We start from the raw sequence: 26386 nt of genomic DNA on the forward strand, positions 1-26386 counted from the left end.
AAATCATAATCTTGGTAAACGTACCTTTGGTCACGTGGTGAATATTTGTATGAGTCCATAGTCATTTTGAGTAGTTTACCTGCAGAGGGCGACAAAACAGAAACTGCTTATTTTCGCCACTGAACAAGCCTGCTATTATTGATAATAGCAATAATAGTAACGAACATAATAATAATAATAATTTGCCTTTAAAGGTTCTTCTTATTCTACATCTTTATTTGAGTGATTCAGCCCCCAATGAAGATAAAAGTTTCTGCCTGTTATTCTACTGAATGTTTGCTTCATCCTTTCTCTTCTGAGCAATGCGCTCTAATTGATACGTATATCTATGAAGTTGGATACTGAAAATATGTTACTTTAAATCGATCCTTATGCATACAAACCAAACGCTTTTCAAATATATAATTTAAGGATTTATGCAAATGTACATAATCTACGGCATACTAGAAATCTGTTGAAAATAAAAGTTGCAACATGGAGCACAAAACTCAACGGCCACTTTTTAGACCACAGAAAAATGATTAGTCAATGAACCCATTGAGATCTCCACGTAGTACCACTGGGGGGCGCTGTCAATCAATCTGCGCTGTGGCCTTAATCGCTCTGCATCCACTAAACTAAAGGAGCTGCTGCCGGCCCGTGTTCATTGTGCCGAAGAAGCGCAGAATAGAAAACAGACGAGTATAAAAATAGTTAATCGCTTGGTCTGGAGTGATGTTTCGATAGACTGCCGGGTTGTAAGGATGTACAAGATGTTGCAGAGGTAGAACATCTTCGACTGTTGACTTTTACCGTTTGCATCAGGACAAGTAGAGGTAAGTGTCATCATTTATGTCAAAGTTTATGTGACAAAGGAGATAAAAAACAGTCCAAGACAAAAATACTTATTGCTGTCACTGGTATTATTTGAATAAAATGCTTGTTGGCACAGAACTTTTTAAAAATCTATTTTGCGTATGTGTAGCTTCCTATGTAGGATATTGAACTATATTTTTGTAGCACTTAATGATTTATTTTCCTTTGCATTCCACTAAATAGTTCTCTGGGTGTTTTATGCAGTGACTGTGTTGGCCGCATCTAGAGATCTCTCGCGGACTAAGGGAAAAACAGACCCTTCAAAGTTATTCCTGTAACACTGTGGGACAACCAGTTCTATAAAACTGAAGGGAAAAAAAACTGAGTTTAAGTTTACATTGGAGCTGACTGTTTCTTATGAAATTCTCAGTACCGCTCTTGCTGGTAAATGAGTGATGAAGAAGAAGATGATGCAGTCCTCCTATAGGAAAGGTCTACAAGTGTGTTTACTCCTGCTGATGGTGGAAAGACTCCAGGGTGAGTCTGTCATTCTCAAGACAACTCACATTGGAAAATGTTAACTTTAACATATTATAATGATATTCTTATATATTTATATAATATATATCTAAAGTTATTTTGGCGGGGTTTTCAGGCAGGGTAACAGCACCAGAGCGTTTGGAAGCTCCGGTAGAGAAGCCCTTCACTCTTACTTGCAGTGTCTCGAGGGAACGAGGTGAGTTTCTGAGGCAGGTGCGCTGGCTGGATGTCAAAAACCAGACCCTGCTGACCTACCAACCCGGCAACAGAGACAGCGTGAGCGGACAGCAGCACGTGGAGCTCGCCTCTTCCCCTAAAGACTCCTCAGCCATCACCATCCGCAGGGTGGGTTTCCGTGATGAAGGCTGCTACACCTGCATCTTTGACATGAATCCTTCTGGGTCAAAGCAGGGACTGACGTGCCTCACGGTTACCGGTGAGTGAGACCTCTGCTGAATGCAACTTTGAGTTTGTTCACAAGGGTTTAGTTTCTACAAAAGAAAAACAGTAAACAGTTATAGACAAGATGAATATCTAGTATTGTTGGTGCCTATTTAGAGCAATTGACTATCAGGGGGTAGGTTCTTGGTTCTCCAGCCATGTGCTGTTACAAGTGGGCCTAGATCTCAAAATGTAGGGCTGAAGCAAAATCAAGACACGGGTCTTCGACATATATTTAACCGTAACAGGAGAGGTTTAGATGAAACATGAGGTATTTTTTAGCTTGTGATAAATTACATTAAGTGTCTCAGCTGTTATGACACAATTAAGAAGGTCTTGAACCAGTTGGAAAAAGCATCCACGAGCTTTACTAGGAAATATGTAACCACCCTTTAGCTCTCAGAAGCTCAGCTCTAATATAGAGCAGTGTGGGCAGAAGGAGAAGGAGGGCTTATTTTTCTAAGCAGAAACAGCTGTACTGGATTCATGTGACTGGTTTGTGTTTGGCCTCCTCTTATTTCAGAATTTTATCATCGGCCTGTTTTTTTTCCTAATGTCCACTCTTCCCACCCGTCATTCTTTTCTTATTCGCAGCTCAAGTCATGGGTGAAAGTAACAAGACAGCAGTGAGTGGCAAGAAGGCCTCCCTGTCGTGCTCCTACGCTTTGCCTGAGAAGGTTCAACAGGTCACATGGAAACAGACGTCAGCAAAAGGGGACTCCACAGAGGTGGCTTCCTTCGCGAAGCGCAGCGACCCCATGATAGAGCCACCGTTCCAGGGGAGAGTCTGGCTGAGTGCCTCCCTGTCAGATAGTCAGCTCACCATCCAGCCGGTCTCTAACCAGGACGAGGGCTGCTACACATGCCTGTACAACACACATTCGGACGGACCCAAGATGTCCACAGTTTGCCTCGTCACCTACGGTAAACTTCTTTTTACCCTGCTCCCATTATTGATGATTATCTAAAGTTACATTTTATCAAAGTATGGACCGCACAGAAACTCGAGGGAAGAGCAGGTTGAGTACAAGATGGATGCTGTCTGTCAATACTTGTGTTATAAAGTCTGAGGGGACATTGGAATAAGGTCTTCCTGAATTATACGTTTGTAAAATGACGTTTTACAGGAATTGCTCGACATTTGATCTGACTTACTCAGACTTTTGACCACTCATATTAGTTTTTCCAAAAATATAAGAGAATCCATCCTTTACTCAGAAAATACATATCAGGTTGATGGTTGTTGAGGCATCCCTTGAATGAATGAGTCGTCTAGAAAACCATGAAGTTAAAGTATATTCTGGACAAACTCATCTCCATCTCCATCTCTAAGGTCAGGCTGATAAAATCTGACATTGAGGGCAGATATATTGATCTGTTTGGTGTTATTACAGTCATCTATCCTATGCTGCTTTGTTCTACAAAAGGGACATCACAAAGGGACTCACTGGTAGAATCTGTCGTTTTCAGTAAGTAAGTAAGTGTTGATAAAGGAGACACTTTTGCAGGGGTTCAGTAATGAGTGACTCTGAGTGTGAGCTGGGAGGAGAGGATCTTGAGGGAGAAATGATGGAGTCAGACACAGGTACCCTTGGGATTTAGACAGGAATGTTATTCTTTTTCTTCTCACGATTTGTAGCTGCTGAATTTTCTTCATGGCAATGCGAGGCCAAGCTGTCGGTTGATTTGTTAACACACAGACACAGAACAGTGTGTCCGCGTGAAGAACGGAGCGCTCGAAAGAATGATGGAGGCAGGGAGGGAGGTCCGGATGCATGACTGCGTCAGTGTTAGCTGCAGACAGAGATTCCTTCTGTGCTTTGTCCGTCTCTTTGCTCATTTTCTCCTGCTCCCTTTCTCTCTCTCAGTTATCTCAAAAAACAAACGTGCTTTTGTGTGAAATTGAGCTGTACAGTACAGTAGGCGTGATTAGTGAAGCATGATTAGCATTCATGTTTAGTTTTTTTCTTGTTATGTACTTATGTCATGTAGTCTTCCGTCCCTCATCCCACCCCCCCGATGATGTGATGCCTTCCTGCTTTACTCCCACTCTCACATGTGCTGACTACTCACAACATTTACATTTAGATTCAGTCAAAATGAAACAGTAGTAGATGATGACCTTACAGAACATGATCACACGAATATGTGGCAACACAGTGAGGAAAGTCTGTGGAGTTTTATTTTTGATAACAGACAACTTGCTTGGTCTCGCTTGAAGGGTCTTTATCATGTGGATTATTATAAAGATTTTTCCTGTTGTGGAAATGAGATACAATCCAGAGCAATGGTGGGTGAAGCTCACTAAATAGAACTCTGAGAAGATGCTGAAACTATAATATCTGTCTGGGAATCTGCTGACTATCTGTGGCTGAACGTCTTCTTGCCAACAAAATAATCTTGGTTCCAGTGGATCACATTCTTTGCTCATTCCCAGAAAATTGAAAACAGCTAAAGATTGAGTTATGGAACGGAGAAGTAGAGGAATTCACATTCCTCCCTGATCCGAGGGCTTCAAGGTTTAAAGGTCTCAGGTATCATCTTAGCAATTTTCCCAAAGATGCCCTTTCACATGTACAAAACAAACTACACTGAGTGTGAATGGCACATTTCTAGAATAAATAACAATTTCCTATGTGTGCTTGTCTTCCTTAAGGTTTGATTGTTCACGTGATGCTAGTTTTCTCTCTTTTGTAATTCAGACACTTTACACACATTAAAGTGTGTTTTGATGGTTATAGTTTCTTCTGTGTATTTCTCCCAGTGCTGCCCAAACCTCAGGTGAGCTACAAAACCACCTCTCCCGGTGTGATCGAAGCCAACTGCACCTCGGTGTCGCGGCCCCCAGCAGAGATCGTGTGGAACGTGGAACGGGATAACCGCACCATGGGCCCCCCCGTGACAACACTGCTCCCGCAGGGCGACGGGACCACTCTGGTCATCAGTACGCTGACTGTCCAATCGGGGCTGCTGAAAGACGTGTCCATCAAATGCTTGGTGCACCACAAAGGGCTCGAGTCACCGATTGCTGTATCCATGAACACTAAAAGTGAGCAGGTTTCAGTGAACTTTTGCCTTGTTTTTTTTTTTCTGGCATACGCTTAAGTTCTGGATGCCACCATCCCTTGAGATCTCTCTGCAAAAAAAAGCCTACTAAGAATTCCTAAGAAAGCCAAGGTTGTTGGGGGCTGTAAAGGGCATATTGAACATTTGCAAAGCAATATGAATGCTGATCATTGACTGTTTTTCTCCCTCCTAGTTGGGACGGCTCTCACCATCTTGATCTCTGTCACTACGGCGGCTTCCCTGCTGGTCATGTCCCTCTGCTTCTGCCTTTGGAAGTGTTTCTTGCACAAAGAAGGTGAGATCACATACCTCATGAACAAATTATCCTGCCAATTGTTACATTTTGAGTCTACAGTCTTTGGGCAATTTAACTTAAAATGTATAGATTTGCCACTGTGATATTGTTTGAAAGTCATTTGAAGATCAATAAAATCAAATATATTAACATTTGCTGAAAGAAAGGAGAGATTTCGAAATTGCTGTAATATTAGCACGAAGCTAAATCTATAGTTCATCTAATTCGGGTGTCCAGTTCAGCTCTACTGAGCCTTTTAGTTGCAACAAGCAGCTGTTTTCAACAAAAATGATAAACCAAATAAAAAACTGTTGTATTATTCAAATGACATAATATTTTGTTTATCAGATTTTTTTAATTGCACCCCATCTGCATTTTATTCGCATGCTCAATCAATGTTTTCTGTCTGCAAGAAGAAAAACGATGGACATTAAATTGGGATTCTACTCTATTATTCTTCTATTTTCCCTCAGATCTCTAAACAGGAAACCCCTCTCCCGCTGCCTCCTTTTACTACAATAGGGGTTTTATGTTGAAAAATCATCACAATTGCTAAAATGCTTTAACTATAGACCTCATCACTCCAGCTGAGACACAATCGTTTATAAACTATAGAGGCGCATAATAGTGGCTCAACACTATGTGAAAGTGCAGATGTGATATCTCGTGTTTTTCTTTCATAGCAGTCAAACGGTTTCAAGTTTGCATCTGAATATTTTGGGATGCTCATTATTGTTGTTGTGCTGTCATATGCTACTCTAAGTTGGATTTGAAATTGTGTTATTCACAATAATACTTGTGATATATTAAAACATGTATAATTCATTCTTTTATTTGTGTCATTACTCTCCATGTATTTTTTTTTAGCTGATTAATGTCTCAGATGAGACCAGAGACTGATAAGAAGGGGCAGTGTTTCTCAAAGCCAACTTTGCAGAATTGTTTCCCTGCTTCATGATCATCATCGTCATCATCATCATCATCATCTTGGCACAAAGGGAAGACATTCTGACACACATCTATTGGATATCCTATTTATGAATGAAAACTGTGCATTATGTATGTTATACTGTCGCTGACTCTTACATCATCTCCAAACTGCACACACATTAAGTCATCAGGGAAACAGTTTCTCTCTGACTCTGTAAGTGATTGAGTCGATGGCCCAGTCTCCACGACACACCCAATAGCAAGTTAAAGTCCAAAATTGTCCTTTAAATACTTCCCTCTTTGTCCACCTTTTTCCTGGATACAGATGTGTGGTAAAATTGTATTTTCCTTATTCAACAGATCCGATAAGAAAACAAAAACCAACAACAAACTCATTATATAACAACCATTATATGTATAGCCAGTCTAATGTAGCATGGCCCTACCTTTATATCCAAAAGCGCTTAACAAAAACTCACTATGAGCTACAGGACGCACCAGGACGAGAACATAAGCACAGTCATTTATTACACAGCTGAAATCCCTCCTCAACAAATGTCCTGTTTACCCCAGTTTTCAGTAAAGTTGTAAAAACCTTCTTTTCCAGTGAATTAGTAAATGGTTATTTCAATTAAAACTCACATCTTAGTTACATTAGTTCCCTGACAAACTAATATTGTGGAGGTCTATTCTTTGTTGCAATGTTTTTAATTAAATAGAACAGAAATGAAGCACATGCTGAGCCTTAGCCTTTAAGTAACAACTCCTGTATATTTCCAAAGCTGGAGGAGGTCTTGTTCAACTCAGAAGACGGCATACTTAAGTATTGTTTGTGTAATATCTATTGCATACTCTTCTACGTGTTCCGATGTGTGTGTGTGCGTGCGTGTGTGTGTGGGCGCTCATGCCTTAGGGGTTGAATTCTGTGGTCAAGTAGCTTGAATCAATTTCCTGCAGAAGCAAAACAGAAACCCTTCTGGTGCCCCTGAAAGGAATGCATGTCCTGCTACATGTCTACAGCGCAGCGTGAGGGAAACTCATGTGTGTGAAAATGTGAGTGCGAGTCAACAGGTTGGGGTTTGAAGAATTGGATCATGGGTTTGAAATTGTTTAAATGCCATTCATACTTTGCTCTGGATCAAAGTGGCACCTAAATATTATATCATATTTGCGTCTGTACACAACAATATAAGCTTGATGCTGAAATATTCTTGCATATCAAAGCATATGAATGAATGACATGCTGGTTATCAGATTTCAAACTTATTGCTTCAGTCGGGCTCATCACATTCCGCACCATTAACAAAACTTTAGCAAGGGTTTAAAGTTCAGAGCTTACATTAGAATAATTGTCAATGTATTTCAAAACATTTGTTGAGAGTCACGTCAAAGGAGACAAAAATGAAATGATGCATAATGATTGACAACGTAAAGTGTATGTAATGATTGTAACAAATATATGAAAATAAATATTTGAATTTTTGAAACTTTATCCAATTAAAATCTTGCGTCGCCACTCTGTCTTTCTGTTTCAGTTGAGCTTTGTACTTCAGAAAAACACAAAATTCCTTTGTGAACCTTGCTGCCAGATGCTCATTTTTGGGTGCCTTTTTCATCCCGCGCCAGATGGATTACGATGGACCTCGCAGCGCAGAAAAACACAGATACACATTCAATCCCTGAGCCTGCAGCACACACCACTTGTGCTGATGTACAATACACTCTAGGGTAAAACACAACCCATGAACTCAATCAGCTAGTTGGTTAATCAAAATAAAAACATGGTACCATGGCCCTCCTACATGGAATTAGTTTTCCGAGCTCCAGTGCTGTAGACCACACACACAATAATCACAGATTGGTTTGTAGATTGATACAATACATGTGAGTGTGTCCCCATAAGTTTTAAAAGTTAATTTACACACTCAGAGAGTTTGAAATCTATTCCTTGAAGATGCAATGCTTACCTCCTTTGTTCTAATGAAAGATGTGTGACATTGCTTTCTGCATTTATTCATTACAACCAGGCAAATTATTGTAAGAATGAGTGTAAATATAAAGCTGTGGTAATTGATGTTCAATATTGTGGGTGTAAATCACACGACCCACTAATAGCACATTCAAGCATCTGGTGCTGGTTAAACTTCCAAATCAGCCACTCTGCTCCTTCATAGTGTCCTTGAACCAAACCCGAAGACCCTGACTGCTCACTTTCTGTTTCTCTCTATTAAAGTGAAATTTAGAATGTTATGTTGAAGCTAAAACTGTTGCCAAAAGTCTCACTGTTCATAAAAGTTTTTGATTTGATTTCTATCACAAATCTCAACTGATCCACTTATCTAATAACTATAAGCCCGGGTGCTTCATTATGTTTTTATCACTTAAGGCATGAAATAGGGTGTGTTTTTGGGAGATTTGGGGTAGAATCACCTCTATTCTTTTTCAGATGATTTACATGTCAAAGTGACCTCAGGCTTGATCTAAACATTTTTATATCATGCGGGAGGAAGAGCGAGTGTGAATTGGTTCAAGAAAGAGAGAAAGCCTGAAGAACTTGGTCAGAACTTGGTCATGTGGTCACTAACTGCCAGACATCGCTGTTGAGATGAACTCAATCCACTTTCCACATTCCTCTCTTCAGTGTGAATTCCAGGGAGAGTTCTGTAACAAACATGAAAGTGAGCATCTTTAAACGGATTAAACCATAAGGAACGGGGCCCAATCATCTAAAGGAAACGGAATTATGTCATCAGCATGATGTCCAGTGATATGACATTTGGGGATGTGTAAGCAGAGCTGGCCTGACCTCATTTTTTGTTCTCAATTTTGTAATCTGATCAGATTACAGATGACATATCTTGTGTTTACCTGCCAGAAGTTTTATTTACTGCACATCATTGCTGTCAGTCTATGGCAGACATGTCAAACTCAAGGCCTTGACATATCTGATGTAAGGGATAATAAGCCAAAAGGCTTGAGGATCACCACGCCCTACTTCTATAAGTTTATGATTTGCCTAATGTGTGACCACCATAATGATGAGACCCCTGCTCGAACTACAAGGCCTCAGAACGTAAGCGTTGGCTCGGCAGAGGTGAGCCGTGTGCCACCACAAACTATTTCAAGAAATCTTTCGATCTTTGACCTGCTGCACTTTCGAAGATCAAACCCCACCGGTGAGGTTGACGGGTACTACTTTTCCGTTGCGGGCTGTAAAAATCCACTGAGGGCTATGTTGACAGAAAAAGGGATAAAATACAAGATTCATTAAGTTTGCACGCACTTTCATTCCCTTGTGTATTTAAGCCCTGTCAGTCTCCTGTATCTTGTCGCGTCATTGCTTGTTTGCATGTTGTTGGTGGCATTGTTGGAACATTGTCTTAGCGTGGTCTTGTCCTTGTTTTTCCCTGTTGGAGGTTTTGATTTTGGACTTCTGGATTTTGGGTTTATTAAAAGGTACTTTTGTTTGAACACTGTGTCTGAGTCCTGCATCCGCCTGCACCCACCAGCCTTGACACGGGGTTAAGGTGACGTAGGTACCGTTCATCTGTGTGACCACGAGCCTCTTCCGTTCACCTCCTTCGCACTGAGGTCAATCGCTTGACGTCTTGGCCCCATGTTCCATGACATAAACCGCACACTCATGTACATTTTCTGATCTGCATTTGTCAAACGTGAGAGACCCGAACACACTCAACTCGTAAAGGCAGCTTATGCAGCGTTTTTATTCAGTTCTCAGCACTCTGTCTGTGGTTGACAACAGCATACACTACACGGTCCGCAACTTGACTTCTGTCTGGCATGTTCCCAGGGCCCGTCGGGGGAGGCGGTGGTAGTGGCCTTTCTGCAGCACTTTGAGAGCCGGTGTAACACGGCGCACGAGTAGATGGAGCGCTCTCCACGGGCAGGTCGGGTACCACGTGAGTGGACTGTGACACCAAAACAATGTGTTGATTGTTAAAACGTTTCCATCCCACTCAAACTTACACAAAACGTACTTTGATCTCACTCTTTTGTAGATAGCTTAAGTACTGATAATAGTATAGTGTGGCACTTTGCAATGGCTGGTTAAAGATAAATACCATTCTCCAGATACCATCTGAACATTTTTCAGAAAAGTCATGACAAAAAAATATATATTCATTCTTTCTTTGGTGTGGACCCCTGCATTGGACTATAGATTGTTGGTTTAAGTCATACAACAGAAAGCACAAAAATATTAAAATTGCACGTTTTTTTACATGATGCTGGACTACTGCATGGCCAGACGCAGTTACTACCACAAATGTAGTTGCTGGTAATCTGGATAAACCAAACATGTACATTATATAAAGGTGTCAATTAGTGGGATTTAGAGACGCTGGGACAATCAAACTGGCTATGACCTATTGACATTGCCGGTGTCCATCTTCTCCAATTGTCAGAAAGAAAGCTTTAAAGTTTATTTTTCTGAAATACATTACCTGCATCGCCTGTCCCTCTGTGAGGATCACAGGTGTGAGACTTATAACAAATGCTGAAAAAAAAAAGTTTGGTTAAGTCTGGAGGCGTTGCCGTGGTCGACTGTGAGCACGTGTAAATGTTCTTACGTTTCCAGCCGCAAAAACTCAGGAACCATAACGCCGTCAGTGTGAAAAGCAGAACGGTAATGGTAAAACAGATGTAAAAGTAGGGAACAGAAGGCTCATCCTCATCATCAGCTGGGCTGTGTGGCTCATCTACACAAGAAGAAGAACCACATAGATGCAGTCTTTAGCCAATAAAATGTATGCAGGGGTGTAGTTTAACAAATAAAGTTTCTTACCTGCATCATAGTCAGAGATGTTTACCCCCTGGTTTGAATCTGTAACATATTAGAGGATATAAATATATACTGTATATCTATTTGTGTAATTCGTACCTGATTTTAAAATATCTAAATCTATGTTTTGGCACAGAGCAAAAACTGCCTACCTGAAACTGAGATGTTGATGGCGTGACTGATTAACTCATACTTGTATGCCTTAAAAGTACATCTATACAGGCCGTTGTCATGAATGGAAATCCGTGTGAAAGTCAAATATGAGATCAGTTTTTTCTCATCGCGCTTGTCACTCTGTCTTATTTCTGAGTTTCCTGTGAAATGAATGGGTTCACATTCGGTTGTGTTGAGCAGTTTACACCAAGTGACATTTACTGATTCTCCACAGTGTTGGACAGGACACCGGACTGTCACGGGTAGCTGTGGGGCAGTTTTCAATGTTCTGCCGTTACGGACCATCAGCTCAACTTCACAAGGAGACACGTCTAAAAAAAAAAAAAATCCCCGAAATTTCCCCCAAAGATCAGTGTTAGTGGTTTGCCTTCAATCATTAACATCAACATCTTTGATGATTGTAATCACAATTATTCTGTTGTGCGATAAACATAATTACAATTACAAAATGCAAATCTAGAGACAATTTATATAATTATTTGTTTAATTATTACATTACCATTTTCTTTGCACACCAATTTCCTTTTTAAGTATATTTTTTTCTTGATCGCTTTATGAATTTAAGTCCCTCTAAAACATACTTTTAACGCCTCGTTCACAAACCTGCCGACTTCTTCTTTTGTACTTACATAGTTGCACAATGATAGCTATGATACCTATTTACTAAATAATGCTATCTGACGCTTTTCTCACATGATGATATTCCCTCGTGCCCTTTTGAAATTACACCATAACACATTAAGGCTTACCTTGACTTTTGCCAAAGATGTAGATAAATGTAAATGTTATATAAAAGCATAATGTCCGGAGATTGGTGCGTGACATCTTGCACCTTACGGAGAATCCAAAACCAGTTACTGCATGTGCTTGTTTCACTTGTACGTGCTCGTCACTTCCTTCTCTCGTGCATGTTTTCTAAGACAACCGTGCATGTATATATGTATATATATGAAGTTATATATAAGTTTTCCTGAAAAGACTCAGGAGACAATTTGATATACATGAATCATTATTTCCTCACATGTGTAAAGGATTATTTGATAGAAATATATATTTTTTTTATGTAACCAAATGACGTTTTACATTTCTGTACAGTACTGGAGGTCAGTAGTTTGAGTATCACTCATGCTGCTCCAGCACTGTCCTCTAGTGGATCACATGTCAGCAGCTACTGCAATTCAATACATGGAATACCAAACATCCGATATTTCACAGATGAAATCATCAAAACTAGGTCAGTTGAGTTGTTTTATAGACCTTCCAAAACGGCTTTTTGATTTTAAGGAAATTTCAGCGAATGATCATCATTATAATTTTAACGGTCTTTTCACAAAGAGGCAATTTGTAACGTAAACTGGAATGAGTAATGACAGTTACTTCCTCATATTTTTCTTCACCAGGATTTGCATAGTCATGCAAATCATCCAAGAGTTCTTATTGTGATAATGTAACATGTAAAAGTTGGTGTGTGTATTTGAATATGTTTGTTTGTTTGTGTGTGTGTGTGTGTGTGTGTGTGTGTGTGTGTGTGTGTGTGTGTGTGCGTGCGTGCGTGTGTGTGTGCGTGTGCGTGTGTGTGTGTGTGTATAGGCAAACAAAAGGCTGTTGTCTTATACCCACCTCCCTCCCCTTCCGCCTCTCTCTCTCTCTCTCTCTCTCTCTCTCTCTCTCTCTCTCTCTCTCTCTCTCTCTCTCTCTCTCTCTCTCTCTCTCTCTCTCTGCAGCCCATGTGCAGCACAGTGATGAGTGAGTGTCTTTAAAAGTGTCAGGCTTTGGGTTGGCAAACAAGCACTTTAACCTACCACCACAAAGATTCAGTTTGAACATCTACACTCCGTGACCACATCATGGGAAATTGCATGTCAAGGTAGGTGATCATCCTGAGATGCACATAGCAGAAGGCATATCGTATACCTGACAGCAATTTTTCAGCAAGTGTTATATATGTTTCAACGATTTCCTGGAAGTGCTGTGTATACTGAAAACCTACAATGAGACTGATGGAAGTAAATAAAAGTGTTATAGTATTATGAGCTAAAAACACGTACTATACGAACGTCAAGCAGCTTCTGCATTTGCTTCAAAGAGGAAATAGTGCTGTAAAGGGCAGTCTCAGTGTCAAAGTTAAAAGAATTGACAGTATTTAACAGTTTGTATCACGTTGATGTTAATCTAGAAGCATGGCCTTGCTGTTAGTTGCTGAAATAGTTGCTGAAGTGCTGTGGGTTAAATATCTGAAGAGTTTCCTGTTGCAGCCCAGATGACTTTTAAACTGTCAAGTAAATGCTACTGTGGGGTAGCATTTACTTGACAGCCCCTAAAAAGTTGTTGTCATTGTATATAAATTGATATGTATTTTGAGATAATTGTTATGGTGTAACATACATTATACCCAGCTCAGTGAAGTAACCATTACTAAGTTTATTTATCCCACACTAATGGGTTTTGTTGTTCTGTTCAATGCTCTGTATTGCCTTTTTCATTCTTCATTTTTCTCACATCAGGAAAAAGAAGAACAGGAAAGGTAAAAGTACATTCATCATAATGTTCATAATCTTAAGCATACAGACTTCCTGCTAATTTCCATACATTGTTGCATGTGTTATATATTTACATTTAATCTTGCAGATGGAAACAGCAGAGCACACAACAAGGTAGTCCTGCCCCCTGTCACTGATGAGTCTATTTTTGTTGAGTGTAAACCTTGGTAGTTATCAGCTCCAGTTTTTCATGCGACATAGGGGTGTTCCTGTGCTTTTACGATAGTCCGAGGTGCTGCCTCGTTGGATTTGCATTCTGGGTGAACATTCATGTGAGCCCTCTGTTGTAAAAGAAAAATGTCAGTAACAGGAAGTTATAACCACGACTCGCACCGCTTCGAAAAAGTAACTCCTTTGTTAACTAGCTATAAAATGGATAGATACTGATGTGTGACGTTAAATATGTTGAGGAATTGAATCTCACTCTTTGTACTATCTCACGACAGCCTCAGGAGGATGTGACGTACGCCTCGATTGACCACGGCAAAGCCAAAGGACCCAGTAGAACCAGAACCAGCTCTGAAGATGATTGTGACTATGCCACAGTTAACGTCCCAGCACCACTTCCATCCGCACCTGTTTCTGAATGTTCATCCAAAGACGAAGGTGCAGAAGATTACGTGCTCATGGGATAAACAGAAGCAAGAGGAAGTTCTTTAGAACTATTGCAAGATGCGGGACTTGTAGATACCAGAAACAGGATAAAGCTTCTGTTAATCAAATCATGATCTTCAGTGAAGAAACTGTGGCAGCGAACAGAGTGACACATTCAGCGGCGGGAGGTGGAGGAAACGATACTGAGAAAACAGTTGTGTTTCTTCATTAAGAAGACCAACTTGCTCCACATCAAGTCATGTGTCAAACCTTTATACTTAAACAGATCTGCTGTCACTAATTTTTCAATGCAGATAAAAGTTTGCTCTGTATCGACAGTAAGACTGTAAATTGTATACAACTGTGTCCACAACAAACACGTTGATCTGCTAAGAGGTTGTGCATATTTTTAACATTGCTCCTGAGAAAAACTGCACTCCAGGTGTAACAACCATGGATATTTAAAGCTTTTGTCAAGCATTTTTTAAATGCCTGTATATACCTAAAGATGTGATATATATGAAATATTAAAAATGGTCTAATTTACTGCAAGTGTGTTTTCATTGATAGGTTACCATTAATAAAACCCCTTTGGCCACACTTGTGCATTATTCAGTTGTATTAATCAACTGAATCACTAAGAAATAATGGCAACAATCTCCATTACGGTCAAACCTCAAACCAGTATGGTTCTATAGTACATTTAATAACAAATACTGTCAATGGGTTCAGGAGAAATAGACAAGATGAAAACTAAGTGTATAATATTCTGTGGACAGAAATGTATTTAGTAGTTTTCTCTTTTGCGTTCAACGTATTAAACTATAGTAATTAAGTTTTGATGTTGAGCAACATTACAGTTGCTGTAGCCAACAATTGAATTGCAGAAGACTCTCAGTGCACGTTTATCAGGGCAATTGTTACATCAAGCGTAATTGCTCTTCATGTACATGTAGACACATGGGTACATGTTATTAATATACTCTTCAACATGCAAAATACAGCACTAAGAGCATTTAAATGGCCTCTTAACAGCTCTCAACATCGGCTAACACCTTACAGCGATAACATCGCAAGCATCAGAGGAAACAGCATTCCCCTCGGGGGGTGGGGTGGGTGTATCGCCTCCAGCATTGTCAGCTGTAACACCCACACAAGAGTAGTAGCCAAAGCAGCTGTGTGAAGAAAACAAGCAGAAGGGGGGCGACGAAATTCCCCCTCTGCTCAGGTAGACTGTAATTCACTATATATTTTCAGAAATGTTCAGGATCTTAAACACAGCCCTTCAAACCTCGGCTTTGAGGCTGTGATGATGATAATAGGTCAGCGTGTGTTCTTATCTCCACCAATAGATGGCAGAATAGTCCTTTTTCTCCAAATCAAATTAAATGAGTGCTGAACCAAAAGGTGGATGTTTGTCTAAGTGTCAGTTCCCTGCAATGGATAGCAACGTCATCTTGAATCATATTGAAAAAAAAAGCTAAAACCGACATCCTGTACTGGTTAATTTGTACTGTTTTTTTAGTGTTGTTCTTAATTGTGTTAAAATGGAACCAGCATGTTCCAACGTCTGTTAAATACACAGAATTACATAATTATACATTACACGAATGCCTCACAACATTTTGTCCGCATTATCTTGAGGCAATTTTACTCTGTTCTTTGATAGGAATTTTATTAAGTTGTCCAAAGCTGTAACCTGCTAAAGAGTGAGCATCTCTTTACAGTTTACCAAAAAATATCTTACATTGATAAGGACAATTATGATAATTTAATTGCAGGCCATAAGTTCAATAATTACATCAGTTCTGCAGTCTTGCTGTCCTGAGCCCGGCTGGAGGCAGTTCAGCAACACGCCCACACACCGAGAGGAGTGGGCTGTCTGTGCAGTGCACTCGGTGGTTGACATCAGATATGTGGCCTGATCCAGCAGTCAAGAGATCTGTTGGGGCAGACTTTAAACTGAAAGATTTCCTTCATTTATCGGAAAACCCTTCATCTCGCTCTCCTCTTACGCGACTATATCTCAGTTTCTCAACCCTCAGTATATCACAAAGAATCAAGTGCAATGCATGTGCAGGATTTTATGTGAACAGATCTGCAGATGAGTTATAGATAGAGTTCACACGTTGAACATAGCTGGCGTAGGGCTCCACTTCCTCCACATCTTCTGCCTGTAATAACCACAAAAGTGTCAGGCACAAAACTCAAAGATGTTCAGTGAAACACACAGAACTACAAACTGCAGACATAGAGAATGACCTACCGGTGGAGATTTGGATTGTGTGAGGTTGGACTGCTGGCATCGCCTGGTAACAAGCGGATACATCAACAAGCTGAGTGGTTCATTATAAAAATTAGTCTATGTAAGGCATTGGTTTCAAATGTAAAGTCTCACCTGAATGGTATTATTTTCTTTTGTGCAAAAACCAAAAGTCCTGCTGAAATCACAATAATTAGCCCAACAATAAGGGCATACAGCCATAGGGAATGACCTGCGGTGAGAGAGGGAAGAGGTTCGTTCATTATCTGCAGAATATCAATAGCACATAACGTCTCACAACGACTACAATGCCACATAACGTAATAAAACAACTTGAAATATACAACCTCACAGCTTACATTCTTTCGTCACACTATCCACACTGCTAAAACCTAACCTTTTTGGAGTTTCGGTACGATTATCCTTATCCTTTCCCAGCTTGGGTGGCTGATGGCACAGCTCAGGTTTTCTGTGTTCATTCCCTCGAGGAGCTCCAGGCGACTTTCTACAGTAAAATATCCATTTGAGCCACTTTGTACAGATGAAACGTTTTCCATATGATTCCAGCTGATGTTGGCAGCAGGTTTTCCTCTTTCAGCCTTGCACACTGCAACCACCTTGTTGTCTTTATGGTATATCCAGGCCGATACACTTGGAGGAACTGGGCCAGGGAAGACAAAACGGGAGACATGGGTTACTTACCGAATACACAGCTCGACAAGTAAAACAGAAACTGATGTTTTATTAATTTATCGATTGCCCAACCCTTAACATAAATCTTAACAAGGAAAATGTCCTACCTGTGATAGCCACATGAATGACATGATGGTCATTTCCTCCGGTGTAAACCGACTCACACTTGTATTGCCCCTCGTCGGTTTCTGAGATGTTCGGGATGTGAAGGTAGGACAAGCCACTGGATGTGTTCCAGAGTGATTTGCCATCCTTGCATAAATCATCACTTCTGCCATCGATAAAACTTATTCGACATATTCTTTTGTTTTTAAATTCTATGTTCCAGGAAACAAACAGCACCTCCTTCCTCGTCTCATTGATGCATGTCAGGTTAACTTCACTCCCCTGGTTGAAGGCTACATAGCTGACAACTGAAAACAAAAAGGGACAAGTATATGATTTAATGCACATATTGGGGCAATGATGGTAAAGATGTGGTGTTTGTGTTTTGTATTTATTCTATACACATTTTGCATGTCTTAATATACCAGATTTCTACGAGGGATAAATAAATACCTGAACAAATTACAATTAGTATGCAACACAGATAAGACTTTAGGCATCAGCATCACACAGTTATAGAATTAATCTTATCGACAATAAAATATCCCAATACTATGAGGAATATGCTTTAACTTTTGATATTTTTAGAGCAATTCATTTTTATTATAGATTCCTTTCAAAAGAAATTCAAACCAATAAACGTGGCAGAAGTTAAAAGATACAAACATGTATTCTCAGAGCTACTGAATGAGAAAAACATTAAATCAGTCCACCAAAGTGGAAAAACATTTGGTAAATCCCATATATTACATAACAGCATTCTGCAGAAAAAAACACAAAAAAAGATGACTAGTACTTGCTTTCTTGCTCGGCTATAACTTCTGCCAGAGCAGTTTATTGACTTTGAACATATTTCAACAAAAAGAAGCGCTTAGTATCAAAATATGATTGGGAAAAGAATGATTTTCATCTTTGCGTGCCATTAGTATTACTTCAATTTACAGGCATATATATATATGATTTTACTTGTACTGAAAAAAAGCTGGCGTGAAAAGGGGACAATGTGTTTACCATAAACTATGCTGGGCTTCACAGAGGTGCTTTGATTAGTTCCTGCGAGAGATTGAAGTGAATGTGAGGAAAACGTTAGTAAAAACAGACATCAGCAGTTAGTGATTTGTTCAGAAAGGTTTTGTCAGGAGAGAAATAACTGTAATATTTGGTGGAAACTGGTGTGACCTGATCAACAGACAGCTGTGGCAGACAATGCAGTACTTTGTAAACACAAAAAACAGTAGCTGAAGGAAGGAAAATCTAAACAGAAAAAAGTAAAAAAGTAGTTTCATTTCTATGTGTCTGTCTATAATGCGCAAAACCACAACAATCTCGGTTGTTCCGACAGAGTGGAGAAAATGTCCATTATGGGATTACCCTGATCGGAGACCACGATTTCCACTTAGGAAAATAGTGTCAGTTTGTCTGTGTGAGTCACACCACAGACAATCTAAAAGAAAACACAAAGCGTTGATCCACCTACACTTTACCACTCAAATTCAATTCAGATATTACAAAGATTTCATGGAATATACAGTAATTAACTATATCATTATGGGTGTACACAGTTTAAATTAAATTCAGATATATGCGCTCACACAACATTCATATAGTAGTCTATGAAGAGGCACAAATTACGCATTTGAACACTATCAAAAAACAAAAAGTTAGTTATACAACAAATAATATAAAATGCTAAAATGAGGACATGTTCAAACCTTCATCCATGCTCCATGCTTCGGATAATAAGAAGGTAAACACTGCATAGATCCACATCGTGTCCCTCATTGGCTTTTTGTCTTCAGGGTCTTCTGGCAACTAGCAGCGCCAGTGAGGAAAGCACCTCTCACCTCTAAAGCAGTCTCTAACTGAATCCTCAGGCTTGAACTCTGACTAAAGTGACATCAAAGTAAGTCCCCAGGACTACTATTTACCCCACTCTGTCAATCTCTCTGTCTCTCTCTCTCTTTCTCTCTCTCTCTCTCCCTCTCTTTCTAAAGTTTTAAAGTGAGTATTTCACCCCATCCAGGCGAACAGAACGTCCTTGTCACTCCTGATGATGAAAAAATATAGAGGACATGTGACTCACTTATTCCTTCCTTCATCTTTCTCTTCCCCCCGCTCCAAACCGCTTTCCACTCAAACATCTGCTATTTTTTCCCCCACAGGATGACGTCTGACGAGATACCGGTTTCCTTTCTTGCTGTAGTCACCATCTTTCAAAGCAGTATTTGTGTACACTGAGAAAGACAACGTTGCAAAGCCTGTACATTACTGTACATTGTTTTTGTATAATACCATAGACCAGGGGTTCTTAACCTTTTTTACCTTGGGGCCCAACTTTTTAAGTACAAAGTGGCCCGGGGCCCGTTCAAATATTAACACGGTCTTTGATTAACTAATTGATATCATTCTAGGTTGTATTTGTATGTATCACTAAATAAAATAATAAAATAAAAGTTTACCAATCCAAATCCTGATACAGGGGTCATCACAATGACATGTGTTTATTATCTGTATGTGGAAAATAGAAATGTAATTAATAGTATGGAATAAAATATTATATATATAAAATTTATTTAAAATGTAAATAAAGTACAAATGAAAACATAGACTTATAGTCTTTGAATTTGATTAATGCTTCATCATTCAATTATTTGGCATCACAGAACCAGCAGTTCCTCTTCAAATCTTCTTCACATGACAACACGTGATGTCGAAAGGTTTGTCTGTCATTGTGCCACACGTCTGGCTTTAAATCAGATTTACAGTCAGTGAGATGACGAACTGAAAAAGTTTGGATTCGAAGGTTGTTCTTTGACTTAAAGCTAGGTTGGGGATAATAATCTGATCAATGAACATAAGGTTATTATTGAGAAGAGATTATTTGTGCTGAGTTTAATTATGTTGTGGTTTCTTGTAGGCACAAGAGCATCTTAAAAAACAACGGTTAAACAATGCAGCGGCGCTGACTCCATCCTGGGTTTGCAGATCAGAGATTAAAACTGACAATGCTGATTGTGTGCATGTTATCTGCGAGCTCAACGCATAGTCTGTGGTTAAAGAGACGCACTGGTATTAGCTGCTGCAGATGTCCTATTAAAACTCAACGTTTTCCTTTGTTCAGTGTTCTCTCACTCTGTTCTTAATGGTGATAATTAACATTAAGATGCAAACGATCTCTGAAAAGAACTTCAATTCTTCCCCCTTCACTCACAAGTCGGCGAGCACTTGGTTGAACTTCTTCATAAAACCTACAGCTGATAGTTTGAGGAATTCAAAAACAGCACTGACACAAATGTGAGGAAGTGATATTTGCAGAAATGACATTCAGCTGACTCTGAGCTGGCACACTTGGCACTAATACTAGCTTCACCAAGGATTGCACAAAGCTTTCAGCTGCGAAAAATGTTGCTTTGGTCAGTCGTGTTCCTCAAATCCTAAATAAAAATAAAAACATGCTGTGTGTACATGTGTGACTCTGTGAGTGTGTCTGCCAGATAAAACACACTTCCTGTTGTTGTCAAACTCAAAATATATCTACATGATGTACATTTGGACGACTCTGGTGAGAAAGTAAAATACATTTACAAACGCCACAGCAGGATAAGTACACATACCATCTCCTGGTTTAGTGGAAATAACAACATCTTTGAGTTTGTAGGACTAGTTGAGACTTTTCTGCGTACTGGGTTAAAATGTTAACATATGCAAGATGTACACATGAAACCACTGTCATCTCAAACATTTTATATCATTGGAGTTATTATTTAATTCTAAGAATGGGAATATAAATAATGTATAAAGATGTACTCATAAAACATAAATCACATTTTAAATATTTTGTTTGTTTGAAAATATCACTTCTGAAATGTTTAAACCCAGAATAAAACCGACATTTAGTGCACCAGGTCGTCATTTGTAGAGGCTTATTTTCAACTGCACGATGTTTTGAGCAGAAAATGAAAACAGCTCTTACTTCAGAACCCTTGAGTTTACCGTCACCATGGTTACCTCGAGTAACACACAGCTCGGGGGTATCGCTGTGGAACAGACATTCGTTTGTTTTAATCAAAATCAGAAAATGAGCTTATCCGTCACCCACACGACTCCTAAGAAAAACCATTCCTCCAAAGTTGTGAGGGACCAACGTCTTTATGACCACTTGTATGGTAAGTGTTAAATGCTAATTTACCCATTACAAATGTGCTAGCAGCTAACGTTAGCTAGCGCGAGCTCATTGGGCTTATCTCGTTTGGCTGACATTAGAGTGACTGAAGGGTTTCCACCACAGATCCTGTTTACACGGTGTCATCTGAGGTAGACCACGCCAGGTGCCATCTCAGAGGACATGCGTCTAACGACCGAACGGTGAGTTCCGTCGACATTTGTCCCGAAGCAACATAGTGGTTTTGTTGCTAACAAAAAGTCACACTTCACCAATGTATTGTTTGTTTTAAGATGACTCGCGTATAAAACTAGAGCCTACAAAGCAAGCGTGTATTGCACTGAGTTAAATGAATGTATTTAATTGCACACCACAAAACTAAACTAAAAAACACAATTGACCCACTTTCTGTTTGTCTCTGCACTTTCCACCCATTTTTTAGTTGCTCCCGTTTACACATGAGAAAAAAAGAAACGGGCTGAATATAAAATGCATTGACTGACTATTTTTCTTTCTGCATTTTTTTTTTAGAAGAGACTGATCAATTTTGGGTCCATGTTCAGTGAACTGTCCCACCATCCACGGTATACCGTTCAGCTGGACACCAGAGACCCAGTACCAGCCTCCATTGAGCGCCGCTGGCGAGGTCACGAGGGGCATCGCATGGAGGCATTGCAGCAGCTGGACGGGTAACACGAACAGACACCATTCTAACGAGCAGTGTTTGTTCCAGGTTAACTAACATTTCTGATATTCACCGGCTCCTACGACGTTATCTCCTTAACAGGGTTATTCCAAATGCTCAGCCGTGGTTGAAAAGGGACGAGTGCCAGGTGACCGGAGCTGATCGCTGGAAATACTTTAAACGGTGCGATTAGCGTGTCCACACTCAGTCATTCACCACTGTGACCAGCGTGGAATACAAACATATTAAATTAATCATGCAGTAGTTTCCTAGACATGGCATTATGAATGCTAGCCACCATTCTCCCACATTTTCCACTTGACATATGGGCCGTGTCTCTGATGAGGTGTTACATTCTGTTTCATCTAGGCCCCTGATTCCTTTTTCACAGCAGACTCCACCGGATGCAATTTTTGCGTTGCCTAAGTAAGTACCACAATGGTGAATGACGCTTCTTCATTTTCCAGCCAAATCTTGTTGTGTCATTTAGCTGTTAAAGGGGGGGGGGGGGCTCCTTTGATTGTGTTTCCTTAGAAAACATTTCGTATCTTCTGGTGGAGAGAATGCAGAGCATTCCGAACAGCCCAGCCACGTCACTGTTGGTGTCCAGACAGACTACAGGGAGAGCGAAACACAGACAGACCCGTACAGCCCCGAGTATGCAGTGCAACCTGGGACATCTCCGTCAGAACTCTTGCAACTGGCCTCCTTGACTTGGGGTAAAGGATCAACTATTAAGATCTGTATTTACCTGTCCCAATGGTAGTCAGCGAAGTAGTCCATCGGTATCCACCTGGTCATTAGTCTACTTGCCCCTTTAGTGTCTCATACTAAGCCGACCAATACATCTTATTAAGCCCTCCCGATGACAATTCCCCCCCCCAGGTTGTGGTCTGCCTGCAGGCCTGGCAGAAGTGGAAATGATAGAGCGAGCACGGGCCAAACGAGCTTGGGAGGCCACCCTTCCTCCATTGGATGACCTTAGTCAGCTTGACAAACGGAGACGGATGATGGAGGAGATGGAAGTCAAAGAGTGGGCTTTCAGAGAAGGAGAAATCCAGAAGTAAGTGCACCCCAAGCACTATTTTATTTAACTTTTTATTTCCAACTGTAAAATATATAAATAGAAAAAAAGCCACTACTTGCCTAAAATGTTTCAGCCACCTTTTAGCATTTACCCGTTGGCTAAATTGTGTTAGCTAACACCATTAAATCAACTGAAAACACTGCATCATCATTTTTATCAAAAGTGCTCATGTTTTAGAAACATTGCAGTTATGTCGTAAGCATTTGCCATAGCACGTTCTGTCATGCTCTTTGTTTTTCTTAAACCCTGGCGACCAGGTTGCAAGAGGCTCGTCTCACTGTGCTGAAGGAACTCTTGAGGCAAAGAGATGGGGCCCAGAAAGAAGTCACAAACGAGAGACTCAACCACATATATGCCAAGCACCAAAAGGACAAAGAGACCAAGCTACAAAAGATTCACAATGACTACGTCAGGTGTAAGACAACTGCTTGCTCTGCTCGAACATCGTATGCCAATCACGAATGCATCATTCAAGGCTTTTTGTTAAATTCCTTCCCATCTATCTCTTCTTTTTTTAATGTTTATTTTGTGTGTAGCGCTGAGAAAACTGGAAGCTAAGAGGAGAAATGTTGAGGGGGAGATAGAGCAACTTAGCAGTGTCAAAAACTATACAAATATTCAGAAACGTGCCCCTCGGAGCCGCAGGGATCCATTCTCCAACAGCAACACCTCCAACAATGAGATGAAAAGCCACTACTTGAACACATATGAAGGTGTGAATCCTCGTGTTTCATTAAAGCATCTCAGAAGCTACCATATCCTTTTATTTCCACGGTATCTTGAAACTTCTTGTCATTCATACAACCCCCCAGGTTTGCAGGAGATAGAAGCAGGACTCTCTGCCTCAGTCTTCAAGTCATTGGGGAAAGTAGATAAACCGATCAAGAGTGTGATCCGTCCACCCGGAAGCAAAGAAGTAGAACTGCTGGAAAAATACAAAGTAAGGAAGACAAGAAATGTGTTCATCGAGCTTTACATTACATTCTATAAAGAAGAGGATTCTTTACTGTTGGTCCACAGGCCGTGATTGCAGAGGAGAAAGAGGCTAAGAAGTCTTCCCGTTATCTTGTTAAGTTGAAGCCGGTTGCTCGTCCTGTCACTCCGAGAGTGGAGGAGCCACCAGAGGTCAGCAAATGTCTTTTGACAATTGACACTGACCGTGCTCATCCTACATGTTTCCATTTAATGTCAACTCGTTCATGGTTGCCGCTGTAGGGGGATGAGGAGACGGAGCTCGCAGTCATCAGCTTGCAGAAACTACTGAGAGGAAGAAGTGTCCAAAACAAGGTCTGTGTGTGTGTGTGTGTGTGTGTGTGTGTGTGTGTGTGTGTGTGTGTGTGTGTGTGTGTGTGTGTGTGTGTGCCTAAAGAAATGTGTGCCTTTTCCTAAATTGTAAGGACTCCATTTACTCTCTATTCATTGGCTTCTGTGTTTCTTTCAGATGTTTAAGGGAAAGGAGAACAATCTGGAGCTCATTCGGGAACTGAGGACAGTCCACGCCCTGCAGGGAGAGGAGCAACAGCTACTGAATGCTGACAAAGAGCTCGTAATGAACCTTAAAGCACAGATGGACAAGCACAGACACAAGGTGAGAAACATAGGCACATCCACGTACCTTATCCGAACAATTCCCCAAAATATTATCGTGCCATCTCTCTCCCCTCCCAGACTTCCCAGAAGGAGGCCTCCCAGGCCAGAATGGTGGGTGCCGATCTTGAACCCCTATTTGACACCTTGTCCAAGGAGCTGATTCATCTCCAGGAAGAGCGCAGGATCCATGCCTTCACACTGCTGGCGGAGCGAGACCGTCGCCTACGAGAGGCTGAGGAGAGTGGGAGGAGACAGATGGAGGAGCGCAGACGCAGAGAAGAAGATGAGATCTTTAGACAAGTCCGTACATGTGTCATTTGTTAGCTACCAGTGTGCAAAAGATATACTTATAATAATAATAATAATAATACGTATGTTTGTGTGGGTTGCACTTGTTTAACGCGTCACATTTGTGTGTGTAACGTAACAGGTGGTGCGAGTGCACCAGAAAACTGTGGATTTGTATTTGGAGGACATCATCCTAGGGATCGTGGAGCAGACAGCTGATACGAAGGCCCGAGAGGATATCCACAGAAGGGCAAAGGAGGTCAACGACATCGCTTATGCCGTGGAGGAAAGGTAATGGATACCTCAGCATGTCGGCTAAGGTTTTATATTCAGGAAATTCAGAAGAAGTGATGATGAACAAAATCACTTGTGTTTTTGTGAGTAGCCGAAACCGTCTTCAGTCAGAGGAGATTGTGTCGGAGTTGATGTACAGTTTCCTTATCCCAGAGGTTGAGAAGATCGCTGTCAGGCAAAGAGGTTTGGGAGATTTTTTTTCTCACTGTTTTAGGACACCCCCCCCCCCCCCCAGTTCCCTTAACAATAAGTTATGATTGAATGATAATGTTAAATTATAACTTTGCCCACTGGTCCAACCGTGGGAATTCTTTCCCCCAGTGCACCAGAGGCAGCTTAGACACCTGCAGGCAGCTCGGAGCATCATTCAGGGAGCCGCTGAGTGTTCTGGGATCCTTCCTAATTCTCCCGGGACTTCCCTGTTGACCGGCCCCTCTGAAAGATCCTCCAACCGAGGAAATGATCAGCCAAGTGGAGCAGGAGAAGGGGAAGAAAACTAATCAAACAAATGTATATATAAAGAATATTGTGTGAAAATTCAGTCTGATACCTACATTTGTTGTTCATCATTACTATTACTATTCAGTCTTTTGATTGTTAGAACTATCTAGAATGTGCAGTATAGTCGCACCTTTTTGACAGGGTCCAAGTACAAGCTCTATTTCTATCTGGGTACTGTGTGCCTGATAGAAGGCCTGGATATAGTATACATTATAGTAGAGATATTTCTAAGGCTGATGCTTATGGTCTAAGACCGGTGGCAGTTTGTATTGTTGCACCCTTAATAAATTGATTCCTTTCCACTACCAGAATGAAGCACGCATCATTTTAATTAACAGAAATCAGAGGTTATTTCAGGGCCCCCGTTTGGCAGAGAGACTGATTAATGCAGTGGTTTATTTACAGGTACAGGTTTAAAGGTAGTGTACTTTATAGTGAAATAGCATATAAATGGCGTGAATTGTAATGCACTCCTCTCCTGTTGTGGCATAAAGTGCCTGATGGTGACACACAAGTTGGGAGTGGCAGTGATCGGTCCGATA

At 40.6% G+C, this 26386-nt stretch overlaps 5 protein-coding genes across 7 annotated transcripts; 3 read left to right on the forward strand and 2 right to left on the reverse strand.

Moving 5' to 3' along the window:
• Positions 1 to 617: 617 nt before the first annotated feature.
• Positions 618 to 7583, forward strand: zgc:113337 (uncharacterized protein LOC503741 homolog). Of its 2 annotated transcripts, none has more exons than XM_037489393.2 (7): positions 618 to 815; positions 1226 to 1332; positions 1451 to 1771; positions 2371 to 2700; positions 4541 to 4825; positions 5036 to 5137; positions 5611 to 5962. In XM_037489393.2, the coding sequence occupies exons 2-7, from the start codon at positions 1251 to 1253 to the stop codon at positions 5616 to 5618; spliced, it is 1128 nt and encodes a 375-aa protein (XP_037345290.2). In that variant the 5' UTR covers positions 618 to 815; positions 1226 to 1250; the 3' UTR covers positions 5619 to 5962. The 2 variants fall into 2 exon arrangements, with proteins under 2 accessions (XP_037345290.2, XP_037345289.2); XM_037489392.2 differs by lacking the exon at positions 5611 to 5962 and adding an exon at positions 6005 to 7583 and having other exon boundaries at positions 619 to 815.
• A 2198-nt stretch (positions 7584 to 9781) lies between these two features.
• Positions 9782 to 11903, reverse strand: si:ch211-214p13.8 (B- and T-lymphocyte attenuator). The gene is made up of 6 exons (XM_037488329.2): positions 11792 to 11903; positions 11021 to 11353; positions 10872 to 10910; positions 10657 to 10785; positions 10531 to 10583; positions 9782 to 9996 (listed from the first exon to the last, which is right to left on the reverse strand). Exons 1-6 carry the CDS (start codon positions 11865 to 11867, stop codon positions 9796 to 9798), a joined length of 831 nt encoding a protein of 276 aa, XP_037344226.2. The 5' UTR covers positions 11868 to 11903; the 3' UTR covers positions 9782 to 9795.
• A 298-nt stretch (positions 11904 to 12201) lies between these two features.
• Positions 12202 to 15777, forward strand: si:ch211-214p13.7 (uncharacterized). The gene is made up of 5 exons (XM_037488335.2): positions 12202 to 12276; positions 12767 to 12909; positions 13547 to 13566; positions 13671 to 13696; positions 14029 to 15777. Exons 2-5 carry the CDS (start codon positions 12890 to 12892, stop codon positions 14215 to 14217), a joined length of 255 nt encoding a protein of 84 aa, XP_037344232.1. The 5' UTR covers positions 12202 to 12276; positions 12767 to 12889; the 3' UTR covers positions 14218 to 15777.
• A 119-nt stretch (positions 15778 to 15896) lies between these two features.
• si:ch211-214p13.9 (cell surface glycoprotein CD200 receptor 1-A) lies at positions 15897 to 19572 on the reverse strand. The gene is made up of 6 exons (XM_037488328.2): positions 18950 to 19572; positions 17240 to 17545; positions 16837 to 17100; positions 16575 to 16671; positions 16443 to 16485; positions 15897 to 16350 (listed from the first exon to the last, which is right to left on the reverse strand). Exons 1-6 carry the CDS (start codon positions 19017 to 19019, stop codon positions 16261 to 16263), a joined length of 870 nt encoding a protein of 289 aa, XP_037344225.1. The 5' UTR covers positions 19020 to 19572; the 3' UTR covers positions 15897 to 16260.
• Positions 19573 to 21211: 1639 nt separating this feature from the next.
• Positions 21212 to 26147, forward strand: cfap91 (cilia and flagella associated protein 91). Of its 2 annotated transcripts, none has more exons than XM_037488319.2 (17): positions 21212 to 21403; positions 21501 to 21602; positions 21931 to 22088; positions 22187 to 22267; positions 22454 to 22510; positions 22619 to 22803; positions 22970 to 23147; positions 23429 to 23586; positions 23708 to 23884; positions 23984 to 24111; positions 24192 to 24296; positions 24387 to 24458; positions 24613 to 24759; positions 24840 to 25061; positions 25192 to 25340; positions 25435 to 25526; positions 25665 to 26147. In XM_037488319.2, the coding sequence occupies exons 3-17, from the start codon at positions 21955 to 21957 to the stop codon at positions 25841 to 25843; spliced, it is 2064 nt and encodes a 687-aa protein (XP_037344216.2). In that variant the 5' UTR covers positions 21212 to 21403; positions 21501 to 21602; positions 21931 to 21954; the 3' UTR covers positions 25844 to 26147. The 2 variants fall into 2 exon arrangements, with proteins under 2 accessions (XP_037344216.2, XP_037344215.2); XM_037488318.2 differs by having other exon boundaries at positions 21526 to 21602.
• The last annotated feature ends 239 nt before the right edge of the window (positions 26148 to 26386 follow it).

The sequence above is a fragment of the Pungitius pungitius genome, chromosome 10 (assembly GCF_949316345.1).
Source record: "Pungitius pungitius chromosome 10, fPunPun2.1, whole genome shotgun sequence".
Lineage (NCBI taxonomy): Eukaryota > Metazoa > Chordata > Actinopteri > Perciformes > Gasterosteidae > Pungitius > Pungitius pungitius.